Consider the following 18,556-nt stretch of genomic DNA (forward strand, 5'->3'; position numbering starts at 1 on the left):
GTTCTCCAAATGAATTGGCATGAATTTATACCACAGGCATAAGGTCTATATTTCTTCACACTTACAATGAAATCCCATACATGTATATTCAGCTGCAAATTTGAGTTTCTCAGGGCTTATTTCAGGTATGTCTATAGGATTGCAGTCTAATTCTTGCAAAAATCCTGGATGGTTGATTACCACCTCCAATGTCTACACGAGGTGAGGCTGAGAAATAGTGGCTTGCCAATGGGCACCTGGTGAGCTTTTTTTTTTTTTTTACCATGGCATAATTTGAACCAGGACATGACTTTCAGGAATTACACCATACTAGCACTACCATAGCCTTCAGATGAAATATTTCCAGCATTTAAAACACAAAATGAAGCTAATAAATAAATAACATAAAGTAATTGGTTCTCAGAACCACTTAGCACTGCTACATTACACCGTATAATTCATTGGAAAAATGTGATCTTTCCTAAGCTTGTGCCCAACATAAAATATAGTCACTAACACAACAGAAAATTTAAATTATAGCAAAACCTTTTAGCTTCTACCAATATCAGTTGCTGTGATAAAAACGATTCCGTTTCTATGGTGGCAGTTACAGAGCTTTGAGGATGGACTGCTCAGACGGACTTCATTCGTTGAAGCTAAGCGATGCTGGTACTATCCTCTAGGCTGAAGCTTTGCTATCCAGAATAAACTTGTCTCAAGGACCGTACAATGCTTTCATAGCTATCTAGTTTTTGGGGTCTGGCTTTTTTGTCACTCCCTCTATTATTCAAGGACACTCAAACACATTCACAGGAAATGGTATTTGTGATGCATGCTATAAAGAAATTATCACTTGATCCAAAACTAAAGAAAAATTAGCTAGCTAGCCTAGTGGTGCCGCCAGGGCCATTCAGCAAACAATACAGCAGGGCTGGTGTACCAAATTACCACCTTAAAAGGGCTTTTCTTAAGACCATTAAGCTCAGGGTCTAAAATTAACTAGGGCTGCAGTCCCAACCACATCTACTCAGAAGTGAGCCCCACTGAATTCAGTGGGGCTTACACCCAGATAAGGGGGGTTAGGATTGCAGCTTAACTGCACAACTCCTAACCTGCAATCTCTTAGCAGTTACTGGAGACCACAGAAGGGGAGAGTGCTTGTGTGCTTGGATCTTGCTCAAGGGTTTCCCATAGGCATTTGCTTGGCCACCATGAAAACAGGATGCTGGACTAGATAGGCCCTTGGTCTGATCCAAGAGAGCTCTTCCTATGTTCTTAGGTAGCAGCTGTAAATTTTGAATTTTTAAGACAGCAACACAAAAATATCAAATATTTTCCCCCTTCATCTTGACAGTGTTTTTAAAAATCGATGTGGACTCTTAATGCACCTGAAACAGAAGAACTACAACTAGTGTATATTGTGTCTTTTATGGGTAAATGGGATCCCCTTTTTGAGAAATTAGAACCTGTTGCTATTAAGAGCGAATTTTGGTTTGTACACAATGAACATTCAGAAAGGCCTGCATATAAGAATATAAAGGGAAATATTAGTCCTCCTTCATACCTGCCCTTGTTTCATGTGTACATTCAGGAATTCTCCATTTATACTGTGTGCATGCATCAGGATTCCTGAACTGCTTCGAGGATGGATTTCAAAAATAACTTCAAATTTCAGCCCCAAACTGAAGGATTCATCTGTAGGAGAAAATCATGACAAATCACAGAATGATTTTGTGTTTCAGTTACAGATAGGTAGCCGTGTTGGTCTGCCATAGTCAAAACAAAAATTTTTTTCCCTTCCAGTAGCACCTTAAAGACCAACTAACAGCCACCCAATCTTAAACAACTCCTAACCCGCAATAATACTACAACCAGACGTAACACGGACACTGGCACCAGAGCCTGCAATAAACCCAGATGCCAACTTTGCTGCCACATACACCCGGACAACACCATTACTGGCCCCAACAACATCACACATACCATCTCGGGACTATTTAATTGCTCATCATCTAACATTGTATATGCCATCAAATGCCAACAGTGTCCTTCAGCTCTCTATATTGGACAAACAGGCCAAACCTTACGCCAAAGAATAAACGGACATAAATCGGACATCAAGAATCACAAGACAGAGAAACCAGTAGGAGAACACTTCAATCTCCCAGGACATTCTATACAAGATCTCAAAGTAGCTGTTTTACTACAAAGGAATTTCAGAAATAGACTGGAAAGAGAAGCTGCTGAATTGCAACTCATTACCAAACTTAAAACCATGGAGAGACCTGGTCTGAACAAAGACATTGGATTCTTATCTCATTATACATGACAAAACCATTTTTCACCTTCTCACCCCTTGCTTTTTCCTGTAAGACCTATTACAGTCGTTAAGAGTCGTCAACAGGCTCATCACAGCTATCTGCCAATCACCCATTCCCACCACCCTTCTGAGTAATACCCCTCCCCACCTTCTCACTATATAGAAGGATCTGGCAACTTCTGTTTCAGTGTATCTGAGGAAGTGTGCATGCACACGAAAGCTCATACCAAGAACTAACTTAGTTGGTCTTTAAGGTGCTACTGGAAGGAAAAAAATTTTTTGTTTTGATTTTGTGTTTGTTTGCTTTTTGCACCAGAGTTAACTGGAAAAAAAATAGTCACCTGCTGCAGGACATAAAGATTAACTATGACTTCCAATTGTGTATATTTCTTAAATATTTTTCATCTTGGGAATATGAGCCCCCCCTTGATAGCCTCAAGGAATGATGATTAAGAGCCACACTCTTCAATTCTTGCTTGAATTTGTATTTGGTGGTAACCAGTTAACTTAAGCCAGTATCATGGCTAAAGTTATGACCATTTATTTCAGTGGGTATCAATGGGTTCTACTTTATATTATGTATATTAGCAGAATTTCAGTCCATTGCCACTTGAGCAATGTGCTGGTTTTGTGAGAGGGCATGGCTCCATGCTTATCCATTTTTAGGTGAGCAACCCCCTAGGCACTATTTATGAATTTATAATCTGTGGCATTGATGGTGACATCCGCAGTTCCTATGCTACAGTAAAGCCAAAGACTAATGGCTAACGGCTGGACAGTGCTCACTAGCGCTGCCACTGAAATGACTGGAATCTCTTCCTCCAATGAGGCAGGTTATCTGGAGCAAGACGGGAGTGTGTGGAGCAAATGATTCTACTGTATGCTAATAAGACTACATGGCACCCAGCATAATTTTCATATAATAGTTTCATTTCAATTTAATTATGTCTCCCCCCACCCCTTCACTAGGCAATTGGTATCAATTCAGGCATCAGTCTGATGGAATAGTCAATCATTAGTGATACATTACCAAGTATAATGTATCCTCCTTCTGATGAAAAATATGTTCCTTCTTCTGATAGGCCTTCAAAACAAGGAGTTACGCTAAAAGTTTGTGAAGGAGAAGTGACTGGTCTTCCATTGAGCTGTAAACTGCCGAGACAACCACTAAAACTGTAGACGGAGTTGATCTGATAAAACAAAACAGAATAAGCAAAATAGTAAAAGAAGTAAAAGAAAAGCCTTTGGCCTTTCCATTTGCTTAGGTGTACAAGTGTTAATGGATACTTTTTCAAAAAAGCAATTTAAGGCCAAAAGGAATAGTGGGAGTAATAATGAAATGGCCTATGATTCTCACAGTCTGCTTGGTTCTTTTTGTTAGTGTCAAAGCAGCCTAAGTTATTTTCTAATCATATAACTGGAGGTTCTAGTCTAATCTCATTTGATGTAGGAAGTTTGGAATGAGATCATTGCCAATGAATCTAGAATATACTAGTGCTAACAGATTCAAATGCAGGATATATTCTGATTCATTGCAAATTGTCTCCAGTAGATGCAGAGCTTTAAAACATTTCGGTCCAGTTAGTTCCCATGTTATAAATGTTGCTCTGGATCTTAATATATGCAGGCTTTGTTGTAGAAAAATACTTTTACCTGGATATTTTTGGCAGCTTTTCCTGGTGCCACACCCCCTACGTAAAAGGGTCTAGCAACTTGCCATGCTTTATCAAAAGAAGGAAGACTGTCTTCAAGTACCCGGAGACCATCAATTGTCAAGCGGCCAATATTTTTCTCCCGAACAAACATTACCTAAAAAAAGGCAGAGGTGAAGTCAACATTAGCATACAGAGACTAGTATATAATATAGAATTGTATGGCATCATATGTATTTTAGAGGAGACTGTTTGATTTGTTCCACTACTCTAGAAACTCTTCATCCACTTCTCAAGTGGGAGCCTGGTATTTTATTGCAATAAATCCCAAATGTTTTGACAGACAGATTTTATGTTTCTTTGGAATAGCACTTTTCTAAAGCACATCATAATCTTTTCTTTTCCCACTTACATTGTGCCATTGGTCATCATTGTACTTCTCCTGGCTTCTAATTCTTAATTTCCGGTAGCCACTGTTGAACATAAAAACCAGACGGCCGTGGGCAATAAAAAGGGCCATGAAATTTTCCTCCTCTTGATCAGAGACATAGAAGATCATTCCATGGGATGAGTGAGTCTTCAGGCTAATGGAAAACTGAGATCTGTCAAACAAAAACGGCACTTTAATATGTGAATGGAAATTGGTGAACAACCTGCCTTGCACAACTTGGTGGGAATATGCATACAGGGAAAAATAGTTGTGAAATGTCAAAAATTACTTTAGTTAGTTTAGTTTTTATTCCTTCCATTTTGTAAAAATGCTTATCGGCATTTATATGTAATATTACAAGTGTATGCTTAGCTGACTGTACCTTTCATTGAAATCCTTTGGTAAGTAATCAAATTCTTGCCGGCTATTTGCTGTTCCTCCAAACAGATATGTATGCTCAGTTGCTTTGGGGCTGCTGAGGAAGTGACAATGTGGGTCCCCTTGAGCGATCTCTTCTTGACCTTTTCTTTTAATGTTTGCTGAAAATTGTGAGGCTGCTGTATTGTCCTTTCCAACCTTCATACAAATAAATAATAATAATAATAATAATAATAATAATAATAATACTATATAACAACAATTGCTACAGAGTTGGTACAATCTTCTGTCTACTTCTAGATGTTACTTCAGATTATCAGATCTAATCTTCACTATAGTGCTAATATAAATCAGCTCTAATCAAAACTGCACAGGCCCACGGTAAAAACAGCTACCTATTTATTTAAAGCCCTTGGAGAGAGACACTACAGGATGTGGAAAGACTCCAGTTGTCCTCACTCATGTTTCCCCTTTGCTATTAAAATTATATCCCTGTCCTTCTTTATATATGATTGCAGCAGACAAAACAGATCTGCGGTCCATCACATTTGATGGGTTCCTTGATTTCTTTTTCTTAAAGGGAAACAGTCAAGGTCACGTACCCCACTCCAGATTTGGCACTGAGAACAGGAATACACAGGCTCATCCCTGGAAAACCAGGCAACCTTTACACTTATCAACTACACCAGTAGTTCCCAAACCTTTTTCTTTTTGGGCCATTGGTTTTCTGCCTGTTGTAGCAATTGTAATGTGTGGTGCTAGATGCTATATGATTTTTAATTGCATTTTAACGCTTCTTTTATTTCTTACAAATTGTATAACAATTTGAATTCCATAGAACCCTTTCCACTCCTTTCAAGTTGCTGCCTTTTTCTTCTTGCTGATTTGTCTTTTGTGCTGCTAATCCTGTCTACCCCGTTCAAGTGCCTCTTCCCCTTCTCACTTCTGTTTTGTCCTGGTCACCTTCAGAATAGACCAGACTGCCACGTTCTACAGTTGCTGTGCTTGCCTTTCTTCACAGACATGCTGTGGACCAGCTGAATGAAGCATGCAGACCTCTGGTGGTCTGCAGGCCACAGTTTGGGGACACCAATACTTTGCCCTAAATGAACTAACATTTTGCAAGTCCAACATTCAATGGTGTTCAAAGTCTTTGTTCCTTCCAAGACATCATTGAGAGCCAGTGTTGAAGGGAACTTGGGTCACCCCCCATCCCTGGTCTGAAAGCACCATGAGTAGTTGTAAGTCTGGAGCAGCTTACCCGTTTCTTTTGGCTTCCTTTGGGTTTGGAGGAATTTTTCCTTTTCTTATGGAAAAGGGCAGCAGGAGGAGATTCAACAGGACATCCATATAAGGATGCTTGGATTTTCTCAGGATACCGCTGGAAGTCTTCCACCTCAACGTCTTGATCCAACCTGTGTGGGTTTTTTAAAAGATAAAGTTGTTATTCCTAACAATCCACTATGATTGTGCTTGTAGGGATTTTCTTCCTTCCCTCAAAAACAAACAACAAATTAAAACAAATTTTTAAAAAATCCATGTCAGTAAGAACTACATGCTCATGGAATAGATTCATGGAAACTCAGCCCTTTGCCACTTTTTTTGCTGCACTTACAGCCAAGCTTTGCTGCATCATTCATATAATTTTTGTATTATATTTCAAACTGAGTGGCTGTATGTCTGTTTGTTAGTGTGTAAATGACTGCAAATGGAAATATAAATGGGATATACGATCTAGATCGCCTTTCATCCTCAAGGGAAAAGCGGAAACATAAGAGTGTATGGTTGTAGATCGGAGACTTTGCTAACCTTTTAAAACTGCAGGCAATCAACAATTGACTTTATTGAAGTATTCCAGCAGCTTATCTCAGTAGCATATTTTTTAATGCACTCATTACATTTTAAAATCCTGTCCCATCCTAGAAGGTTCTTGGTGGGTACCAAACAATTTAAATACAGCATTAGGTAAAATGGCCAATATTAAGAGGATAACTGCTCAATCCTTTGAGCCTGGTTTCAGCAATGACATTAACACTGAAAACATTGCGAGGAAAAACAGATTCATTTATTCTTTTTTAGTTATCATATAACTCAAAAGATGTATCAAGATCCAAATTCTATTATCAAAAGACATGATCACATCCTCAGAGAGCCTATGCAGCAGAAGCTGCTATTGACACAGGTGAATCTGATTTTTCTCTCTTCTGTGCAACACAGCTCCTGGCTCCTTGTATGGGGTATACAGGGCTGTCCTAGGATCATTGAGCCTTTGCCTTAAGGCAGTAATTGAATCTGAAGCAGGTTTGACAACAAGTGGGTAACTGTTGTTCTCTTATCTTGTTTCCTAGCAGACGATATTAATTTAGCTTCTGTGGCAGAAACTTCTCTTTGCACCTCTGTAGCTAAGATGCCCCGGGGTTGTACTCAATAGTTATCAGAGCAGTATACACCCTTACATGGAAATACTACATATCAACATATCACACAACCATAGAGTCAACACCTATCAAAACAAAACAAACAAAACCAATGCAGTCCTGGGAAAAGACATCCCATTAGGTCTGCAGGCCCCAAAGACCTGAAACAGAAAATATGTTTTTCATGACACAAAAAAATTGGTAACATTAAGAATAACCATATACCCATCAGGAGGAGTTTGGGACCCAGATACCTGAAGGAACATCTCTATACCAGCTTGCTTGGGCTGCTATCTATAGGGCTGCCCCTTTTCATCATCCCACCAATGAGCTTAACTCACTGTGATGCAAGACAGGGAGGTCTGTAGTAGTAGCACTCTCTTTTAAGCAACTCTCTAGCCTTGGAGGTACATAGAGTATGAATTAATGGGGTTTCAGTGTCATCATAGGCCTGATAGAATCATCCAGGCCATTAGGATATACTAGGCTATGAGATGAGACCAGCTGTAATTGACATACTCAAATGCTGGTGGTTCATGGTATGGTGTTTTAGTTTGTTGTTATTATTGTGCTATAATTGCTTTTATTTTTGTTTTAAACTGCCCTAGGATGGATTAACGGTGGTATAGAAATGCATCAAGTAGCAAATTTACAAGCAGAAATGCACTTACCTTGTGAAATAAGCGTTGCTTATACACCCGGTGAAGTTGGCAAACTCAGTAGTGATGGGAGATCCACCAAAGTAGAATTTCTTGGTGCTCACTGGCTTTTCCTCACTTTCATATGCTGAATTATCTACACTTTTCTTTTCTTCATCTACCAAAAGCTCAAGTCTGCAGAACAAAATAATGCACCTTACACGGAGTCTTTTAAATTTAGCATGCGATAATATATATTACCCAAGCAACGTAGCCATTTCGGTGATGTTGAACTTGATGAACGAGTCACTAGGTGGCACCATCAAACCACGAGTATGCTCAGAAATGAGAGGCAGCTCAGTAAAACCCCTGGAAATACTAAAGTCACACACATCTTAACTGCAATACCTGGGAGCAAGCCTCGCTGAATTTAATTGGACTTACTTCTGAGTAGAGATAGGTGGGATTGTACTGTAAATCATTGTAACAGTGCACTCCTAACTATAACACTATGCTTACAGCAGCATTGCAAACAAAGGAAATGCAGAAACTGAAAAGCCATTGAGTTTTTATAATATTTCATGTGGCAGGGATGTGAGTGACATTGTTTTGATATGGCTGAATAAAAAGCATGCAGATGCCATGTCGCCACTCATTCCTTTCGTACTGATATTTCAATCTTTGTGTGTGACCACTGGGCTGCTGTTGTGGGAGGGAGACAGATCTAACATGGCAGGACTGCCACACAGCATCTTGCCAGTTTCAATGTCGCAAAGATATACGAGGCATTTAAAACCTATGCTGCATATTCAGAATATTGTCCTATTTCATGTGCCTTTGGGCCTCCACATATTGCTGAACTACAAGTCCCATCAGCCTCGGCAAACATGGGCATATGCCCAGGGATCATGGGAGTTATAGTTCAGCAACATCTGGAGGTACAACGCTACCCTGGACCTGAGTTTTTTATTAATTGTGTTAAATAAAAAAATTGTAATACTCTTCTGCTGAGCTAGGGTGTTCCTACTAGTTTTGGGATACATCTATTCCATGCTGACCTTCTTAAAGAAGATATTAGTGTGGAATGTATCAGTGTGCATTTTTTTATTCTAATAAATATATCCAAGTAGAGTGATGAACTGTGAGTGTAATAAGTGCATCGAAACAAAAATAGTTTTTAAAAATAGTTTTACCTTTCTGGTGAGGCGGATGTAATGACAAAATGGGCTTTGCCATCATTATAAGATCTTTCTTTTGCCTGAACTTTGACTCCTTTAGCATTTAAAACAACAGCTCCCTTCTCCAAGGAAATAGAGAACACATCTGACTGAAACACAGAGAAAAACATTGGACCCACAAGTCAAATAATGGTTAGTAATAATTCTTGTAATGTAGTTGAGCAAAGTAAGCGTACTGAGATAGAACCAAAATGGACGGGATGTGATGTTTGTGAATGCATTGAGGGGTTAAAAAACCTCATGTTGTAAACACACCTGTTTTGTCTCTAAGTGCTTAAGCATTTTCCCTATCATAGCATTTTAAAAAAAGATGGCGAGGGTGGGGTGGAGAGAGAAATGAGGTCATTTTCTTGGCTGGGATCCAAAAGGACATAAAAGTTCTGCATATGTGCTCACAGTCCCCCCACCCTAACAGTCTTTCAGAGATTCACAACTGCTGTTCAGATGTACCATGTTGAGAATTAGGCAGAAATTCTCCTTTGGTAGGAGAAGGGCCACCTCTGCAACAAGAAGTGGCTCCTTTAATGCAATTGTCCCAGGGCTCTGGATTGGCATTTCAGAGGGGGTTTGAAATTGCACTTTCTACTCTGCTTCTTCATAAATGATGCAATACCTATTTATTCCAGAGTGCCTTTTGCAGCTGATTTGTCACCCACTGCTGTAAATTCGTTGATGCATATTTTTTTATTATGGTTTGATATGTCTTGTTTAACCTGCTCATTGCGTTTTATGTAAGTTGCCTTGGAAAGGCAGCTGGATGTAAATGCTTAAAATAAACAAATTCATCTGGACTGGTGCCATTTCCTCTTTGAACAACTATTATGCCAAATCTTCTAACCGAATCTGAATGTGCAAGGTAGTTTGTGAAAAGTTGTGAAAAGTTACTTAAAGAAATTCACACAGAGAACTGGGCTTCTGGGTGATCAGCTGATTTTTTAGCATCAGTCACCCAGACCTACGCACACTGATTATTTATTTTTTAACACCACCATTTAAAAGTCTGAAAGTGGTGATATTTACTGACCACAAATAAATTCCATCCAAAGTTAAACTACAGTTGTAAAAGTACTATCTCAGATTTTATGTACAGGACATTCACATTTGCACTCACTGTCAGGTCTCAGGGAGAATTTAATACTTTGGCCCCAATTTAGCAAAAGCTGGTTGCACTAAGGTCCACTGAAATAAGAATAATGTTCCACTAATCTCAATGGGACTTTATTTTGAGCAAGTTTCTCTGGGTCATTGACACTGCCATTCAGCCCATAGGCTGCCCTGAAATATATTTACTGACAAAGCTATTTAGAAATAACATTTTCTTTAAAAACAACACAGGTTTTTATTATATTTAATGGGGAAAGTCTACTTACTCCTTCACTACAATAGAAGAGCAGTCCATTGGGCTGTAACGTTCGGAAATTAAAGCCACCTTCAAATCCATTAAAGGGGGAGATTTTCTGGCTGGATGCAATGTAGCTTTCTCCATTGAAATATGCTTTGCGGGACATCTGCTCACCAAACAAACAGAACAGAGGTAGTCGTAGATTATTATTATTTAAATAACAATAGAAGAAACAGAATATGAAGGCCACAGGTGGGTAAGTTTTCATGTTCATAAAAGTCCAGCAACCCCTGTGCTTCACATGTCATTGCTACAGGATATTGCAAACTCTTATTACATGGGAACTTTAAAGTGCTGTTGAGCAGTACTTCATGAACTGTGTCTCAAGTGGAAGAAAGGGACTGTTTGGATGATACTCTCCCCCTCTTGGAACTTCTGTGTTATGGCCTGGAAATAGATCCCCCATTGTCAGGGATGAAAGCAAGGGCTCTGAAGCAGAACTGAAGGCCACACAGTGCCAGCGCAAGAAGCACTCTCAGATAAACCTGCCAGTGCAGGACACCCCCACCTCCAGGATGTGGCACTGCTGTTTTCTGACTGCAAAATGCCCAAGGCTCCAGGAGACTACTGGAGAAGGCTGGGACCTTTAAGAGCTATTGTGTTAGTTCTTGCACAGGGCACCTGCTGTTGGGACTCATTAGTTGAATCCTGCTCATAGGGTTGTTGCTGGTATCCATCCATCTCAAGAGACAATGGAGCGTGCCTCTGGGGATGAAGTCAAACTGCTGTGTTAGCAGCACCAGAATGACTTCCCTAAGCTGTGAGTAGGGAGGTCCTGGGATGCCCAGATGACAAGACCACCCCCCCAGCCTTGCTGTTGTGGTCCAAATGAAAGCAGAATATATTTGGCACCAGCTTGGCTGCAGGAGTTGCTGGAAGGAGGCATACAAGATGCCATCCAACCACCTTAGGGACTCCACTCTAGATTTGTGTAGGGTTTACTTCTTAGCCTTAGACCTATTGAAATTAATGAACCTTAGTTAGTCATGTCCATTCATTTCAGTGGGTCTACACTGCATGGGACTAATATTAGATACAACTCATAATTCTACAAGTCAGTTGTTTGGGACTGAAATTTTACTTGATGGAGAGAAATTGCCCTCATATTTATGTTCAATTTTTACATCAGGGGCTCCTCTGGTTTCAACAAAATTCTGCAGCTGAAATTCTGCTGTTTGGCATCATACATTTTTGTACTTTACTTGTTTATGCCAAGTATGCAAATCTGAAGATTAAAAGCTAGTTTAAAATATGTCTTCTGAAGTAAGCCTAGAAAGATTTATTAAGCTTTCATATTTCTTAGTGGGTGCATAGTGTTGGAGGCCTACCACACTGGTTTTTTAAAAAATTCAAATTTAATTTCCACATTCCATAACATAAGGAGCACTACATTTCCATTTCTGTACTCTAAATGAATGTAATTTATTTTGTGTGTGTGTATTGTTTTGAGAACATCATCTGTTCCTACCCCCTAAGTATCATAAGCAGATGGGGAGATAAATAGTAATGCTTTGCACTTTAAAAATTGAGGAAAAACTCAGTAGATATAGGGGAAAATATCAGAATATATAAATGTTGAAAAACACAAACAGAAGATCTATGTACCATACTTACAAGTGATTCTTCTGGGCATCCATAGCCAATTCCTAGAGTTCCTGGTTCCTCTAACAAGTTGAAGTCCTTCTTTTGGAACTGGAAGCCTTTCATGCAGCCTCTAAAGCCTGTGGCGGTGGCTAGGTGTGAGCTCATACTACTGTGAAGACACAATGTTTGTTCAGAGGGAACCAGTTAACCGCTTACACAGAATCACAGCATGCACAGTCATAGGTACAGAAATATTGTGTGAGGAATGTCCATTCTACTAGGTTCTGCCTGAGATGTAAGCAGTGGTTTGATGCAGGGAGTAGTCCATTGCCACTTGCAGGATGGTCAAAAGGGGAGAGCACTTTTATTACTTCCCCCTTCCTCCAATCACCTTTCCATTCTCATCTCAGTTCCACCTAACCGACCTGGAACAATCTACCAGAGAAAAGGCCGCCGCCCATGGGACAGAGGGTCATGGATGAATGATAATCCAGCTTCTACCTAGGGTTTTAATAGGTCATAAGATTTTATGGTAACTATATTCGTAATGTATTTTTGTCGGTGTTTGTCCTTTGATGCTATGGCCTGTTGGCTACGCAAATAAAGTCTATTCATTCATTCATTCATTCATTCATCTCAGTTCCTGCCAGAGAACAACTTGCTGGTTAGATACACCACATTGGAACGCTATTGTTGTTGTTTAGTCGTTTAGTCATGTCTGACTCTTCGTGACTCCATGGACCAGAGCATGCCAGGCACTCCTGTCTTCCACTCCTCCCGCAGTTTGGTCAAACTCATGTTAAATTCATTGGTACATTGTAGAACATTAATTGTCTTAGGGAAGTCTATGAAGGCTGAAATGCAGTAAGATAATCACTAGTCCTACTCTATCAACATACCTTAAATGCTGCGGTGATGTATCTGGAAATAGCAATTGTTCCTATTATGATGGTGCCAGCAAGAACTTGCCTGGCCTCTCACTAAGGGCAAGCAGGTTGGTAAGTATCACTGACAGGGCATTTTCAGTGGTGGTCCCACACCTGCAGAATTCCTTTCCCTGCAAACTTCAGAGCCCTGCCTCTTGTGGCCTTTTAACAGACCCCAAATACTATTCTTAATTTTTTTTACTAAGCTTTCTTGTAGTCTTATTGCTGGCCCATTTTAAATGCTTTTAATCAGGGCTTTTTTCAGCTGGAACTCAGTTACAGCATCTCTCAGGTGGGTTCTGGCACCTTTCAGGTGGGTACCATTGCCCTTCTAAGAGAATAAGGTGAGTTCTGGCACCTCTTTTTCTAGAAAATAGCACTGTTAATAGCACTGCTATATCTTAGGTTTATTCTTTCTTGCTTTTTTCAAATTGTAAACCACTTTGTGAGGGCTTGCTCCAAAAGGCAGGGTATAAATATTTTAAATAAATAATGAAATATACAATGTTTGCAAAACAATATGCCTACATATATAATTTGTTCTATTGGATAAAAACTTTTCCTCACAGGGTTACACGTTTTAATTTAGCAATGTGGGTGCAGTAAATTCATTGCAACATATAAAATGAGAAATTACTGAAACATTAATGGTGATTGAATGTGGATTATAAACCAACCTAGATTTTAAAATCTCAGGAGGAGCCCCTCCTATATAGATATCAGTAAAGGGCATGCTTTGCTTCTCGTTTTCCACACTTCTGATATGTCTCCTATCCACCAACAAGATCATTTTCTTGGAATTGTGGTATATAACAGATATCTGAAATTCGAAAAAAGGGTGTTAAAAACCACAGTAAATATAGTACATAACTACATCTTAGAAAGATTCATTAAAAGTTTGTAAAATAAGAGGGCTTTTAAAATAGAGAAAGACACTTTATTGTCTGTTTACTGTTCATTTGTAATTGTTTTGCAGATATATTTAGTAACTTTGGTGGACTGGAGAGGGCCCATTGGGGCAGTGGTTAAAGCATATGTTTTGTGTTCAGAAGATCCTATTTCTAAAGAAACAAGGCTCAGAGTTCTTACTTGGTTCTTACCTGGCAACTGTAGTTAAGAAGACATACTCAATTTGCAGTTTCATTGTCACTATCTCTTTCAGAGAGTTTGTTGCCACTTCACTCAACCTGTTCTTGAAAACTGTGTTATTTCCCACTCAATAAAGGTTTTTGGTACTTAATATAATATCTTGCATTATTTTGCTCAATAATCTATAGTTATTTACTTATTTCTTATTATTACACCTTGTCTTTCTGTGTAAAACACCTAAGGGAGATAACTATAGTGATAATAATACTGAGGCGATACATTAACTATAAAAAATAAAAATAAAAGCAAATTTCAGAAAGTCAACAACAATATACCTCATGGAATTTTGCATCATTAATCAGAGCTTTCTTCAAATGATCGTCAAGAATCATAGGGCCACCGGGGAAGCCAAAGTCATACTGTAGATATAGGTACCCATTCTGCATCTCTAGGCTGAAGAACATACTCTGCACAACAGACACACAAAACCAGTAAGATTTATCTGAGAGGATTTGTATTTCAGGTATTTATAAGGTTTCACAAATTGTTTGTCAGTATATGGCACAACTGCCTATTACTTTAAATTTATAGATGTAAGTGAGGCACGAGCGTAGTTCCCTTTATGCAACAACACCCTCTCCTGTCCACTTCACCGACCTTTTGGAACAGCATAATGTTGGGTGTAGGTACTGCAATAGAAGGAGACAATCTTGCACAAGTGGATGTGTTTTTCTACTCACAACAACCATCTATTTATGTTCTTAAACAAGCTTCTCTTTGCTTAGATGACATCTCAGCCAGAGCAACTAATGGTTGTAGGCATGTTAATATCTTCAACCTTTCATTTTTCTATGAGTTTACCAGATAAATGCCAAGACCAAGGATGACCCTACTATGATTTTTATTGGAAACTAGGAATTATTAGGCATCAGTAAAATGAAAAATAAGACTTTTAGGATTTTTCTTTTCTTTTCTTTTCACTTACTCCATTAACCATCAGGAGGAGAAGTCCATTATCTGTTGGTGTCCGAACTTCCACATCAAAGCGCGTCACCAAGCCAAACCTCCCTCTTCTCTCAATATTCTTCACCAAAGCATAGCCAGAGCCATCAAAGAAATAGTTGACAGCCCGGCTCTGTGTAAAGGCCAGCTTATTCCTAGGGTGGACAGGAAAAGAGGCGAAGAAAAATCAGAAGCTTGAAGGCCTACATTCTCCAACCTAGAAAGATCATTATGGAAGCAATACTGAAAGGGAACTCCGGAAATGAGGTTGTTGGCCTGAACAAAATATAGTCAATGCCAAGGCATTATTATTCAGTAAAATTGTTTACTTAAAGTGCTACCTTATGTAAAATTTACTGGGAGTGTTTGTATTATTTTTGCTTGTTTGTATTATTTTTGCTTGGTAGAGCATCCGGTTTGCATGCAGAAGGTCCCAAGTTCTATCCTAGCATCTCCAGGTAGGGGTGGGAATGTTCCCTGCCTGAAACCCTGGAGATCCTCTGCTAGTCTGTTACTGAGCAAGATGGACCAATGGTTTGACTCAGTATAAGGTGTGTGCCCATGTTCCTATTTATATAGACAGGGGTCTCAGAAATGCTGGACAGGAAGTGATGTCTACTGAACTAATGGCTGATGAGAGGTATACATTAATGCCTGCTAACTTGCAATGCTTAATCAAGCAAAGTAGATACATGTGTGACCAGGCCACTAGGCTAAATGCAATATAGCTAAATCCATTCCATCATGAGAAGTACAGTGAATACAGTTCACCCTACCTGGCACAGGGTACTGATTTAGTGACGTTATAGATATTTTTGAAATTGTACAAACTGATGACATCATCATTCAGAGTTGCAAGCTCCAAACAGCCCGTGAATCCAGGCAGAGCCAAGGTTGCAGGGAGCTGTAGAGAGAAGGAAGCAAAATAGATTATGTTCAAGTCAATGCCAAATGAGATAGTGAGACAATCTGCATCTGTAAAAAGGCTTTTTGTAGGGTAGACTTAGGTGACAACATAAAAATCTTATTTGTTTAATACATTACAAACCAGCTGTCTACAAAGGTATTTCCAAGATAAAGGTGCCAACTTAATAATTATTCCATCCTGTTTTGCTTACCTTAAAATCTGGAGGCACTCCACCAACATAGAAAACTGTATTTTTAGGTTCCAGATTCAACAGCGCATCATCACCAGGGACTTCTCCCTTTTTGATAAACTTTTCCTCAGCTGTGCTGCTAAGACTTGGTACAGTTAGAAACACTTTGCCATGCTTCCCAATCCTATTGAAGAAGAGTAGGGTGAGAAATTGGACCCAAGGTCATGTTCGCTAGCTGAATTACAAAAGACTTGTTAAACAATCAAAAACAAAAAGTAAAGTTTAAGTTTATATTTTTGAAGTCAGCAGCAAAAGCAACAGTTGTCTGAAATTCTAGACTTTGAAAGGAAGAGCTAAACTACAGATTCTAGATCATGTTGTTTCTTTGGAAATGAAGAGTTGTAGTTCTATAGGAAGAAAAATCATTTCAGAATATTCAGAAGTGGTCTTCCTCTCAGATACTACGAGTAAGCCTAACACCTGAAAACCCAATTCAACCTCCAAGCTGCTTATGAGACAAAAAAAAAGAAAGAAGCAATCTGCAGCGAGATTAGTGGTTTTAACTGCAGTGGACATGATTTGTTCCAGAGGCTCGTCCGTAAAGTGAAAAGCCTGCAACTTGAAGCACTGCGTCTGTGTAGGTGCGCGGTGCAATTTGGTGCTTCTGTGCATGTGCATTTGCATGCATGAGTGCCGAAACCCGGAAGTAACCCATTCCAGTACTTCTGGGCTGCTGTGGGATGCAAGACAAAAACACGCAACCTGAAGTGGATGTAATATGCGGTATGACTGTTTTGCCATTTATTTACTTCCATAGATGATGAAATACAATAGTAGATTGGTCATCATCTCTGGGCACAATTGCATAAAGGAACATAAGTAATCTCTCATTGACACAAGGTGGTTAGCACCCTCACCTTTGATGTACATATAGACAAGGGGTGTAATCTTGGGATAGTGGGTTGTGGATGTAGCAAACTATGTTAACAAACATGAGATAAAGTCTGAATCTGGTTTATGCAAACAAGACTTCAATCTCTTTGGAACAGATATTAAGATCAGGCCAGGCTAGGCCTGGTAATGGTGATGCATTGAAAAGTATTGGATGAATGAATGAATTAAAGGGAAGGTGCTTATACAAGCCACAAGCAAATCAGGATGAATGTCCCCCCCCCCACTTTTTAGCATATGTAGTGATCAGAAAAAGGAATGGAAACTTTTCCAAACTTACTTTCTTTCTCCTCCCTTGGGGACAGTTGTACCGAAGCAGTAAGTGCTCATGATAATTAAGGGGTGATTGCCATCTTATCAGTTTGTTCAAAAGGTACAATTAACACCTTAAGCATTACTCCACAATGTAAGTTTTTTTAAAACAATGTTTCCCATCTCATCTCCATTCTATTCAACCCATCCAACCACATTAAACATGTAGCAGATCAAGATCATATTACCTCTCTATTTTAACAAGGCTGAAGTAGGCAGGCCAGGAGCTGACTGGCTTGGAGTCTAGCGGTATCTCCACATCACCGCTACCCAAATTATAAATGTATACTAAGTTGTCATTCTTAATTGCAAGACCCAGGTAATTTTTTGTCTAGAGAAGGAATGAAAATAGACAGTCACAATGGTTTCAAGATATGCTACAGACAACACATTTGGTTCAGCAGAGTATTCAGAGATGTCTTTTATGAATTTGTAATGCAGCCTTTAGGACATCTTTTGCTACTGAATGTGACTACAAGATTTCTGGGGGCACAAGGGAGGCCATTATTGTTTGCTAGGAAAACCACAAACTCTTACAGTCAATAGGCAAATAAGCACTCTTTATCTTTGAACTGGAGCACTTGATGTATATACTGCAAGCAATCTACTGCTCATTGAATGTGAACCTTAAAAGCTAAAGTGGAGTCATTTCCTCAATATATTCAATGTCTGTGGAGAGTTGATTGGAAATGTGGAAGCTCAGTATCACACCATAGTAGATGATGTAATTTGCTATTTGAAGAGACTGAAGTGCATAATGAAGAATATGGAAAGAGAATCTGTTCACAGGATGTTCGAAAAATCAATAATTTTGTTCATGCTGCTATGAAAATCTCATTAAAAAATAGAACCATACTTATGAAAAATCCTAAATCACACAATTCATAAAACAGTGCATTTTCTATGAGAACAATTAAATGATGCTTACATTTTTATTTCCTAGATACAGAATAAACTGATCCTGAGGTGTTGTCCGCTCTGCATTGTCCTTATGAAGCATCATGTATAAACTCAAAGATGTGAAAGCCTTTAAGTCTTCCATGTTTGTTTGGGGATTGACTTCAACAGCAGATTGACCATCAAATGACATTGAGACTTGAACCTAGAAGATAAAATGTGTTAGATTTTATGCTAACCTTAG

General features: G+C 39.1%; 1 protein-coding gene across 1 annotated transcript in view; it reads right to left on the reverse strand.

Annotated features, from left to right (window-relative positions):
* The window catches only part of LAMA4 (laminin subunit alpha 4), a 73,306-nt gene that overhangs the window by 2,016 nt on the left and 52,734 nt on the right, over positions 1-18,556 (reverse strand). Inside the window, exons 19-35 of the mRNA XM_053381706.1 lie at positions 18,344-18,517; positions 17,604-17,746; positions 16,174-16,336; positions 15,832-15,959; positions 15,039-15,210; positions 14,389-14,520; positions 13,642-13,784; positions 12,069-12,207; positions 10,423-10,560; positions 9,008-9,141; positions 7,848-8,009; positions 6,021-6,174; positions 4,764-4,957; positions 4,364-4,553; positions 3,953-4,108; positions 3,330-3,489; positions 1,544-1,674 (exon numbers count right to left, since the gene is read on the reverse strand). Of these exons, the coding sequence (XP_053237681.1) occupies positions 1,544-1,674; positions 3,330-3,489; positions 3,953-4,108; positions 4,364-4,553; positions 4,764-4,957; positions 6,021-6,174; positions 7,848-8,009; positions 9,008-9,141; positions 10,423-10,560; positions 12,069-12,207; positions 13,642-13,784; positions 14,389-14,520; positions 15,039-15,210; positions 15,832-15,959; positions 16,174-16,336; positions 17,604-17,746; positions 18,344-18,517 (2,613 nt within the window). The remainder of the gene's footprint in view (positions 1-1,543; positions 1,675-3,329; positions 3,490-3,952; positions 4,109-4,363; positions 4,554-4,763; positions 4,958-6,020; positions 6,175-7,847; positions 8,010-9,007; positions 9,142-10,422; positions 10,561-12,068; positions 12,208-13,641; positions 13,785-14,388; positions 14,521-15,038; positions 15,211-15,831; positions 15,960-16,173; positions 16,337-17,603; positions 17,747-18,343; positions 18,518-18,556) is intronic.

This window comes from Podarcis raffonei, chromosome 3, assembly GCF_027172205.1.
Source record: "Podarcis raffonei isolate rPodRaf1 chromosome 3, rPodRaf1.pri, whole genome shotgun sequence".
Classification (NCBI taxonomy): Eukaryota; Metazoa; Chordata; class Lepidosauria; order Squamata; family Lacertidae; genus Podarcis; species Podarcis raffonei.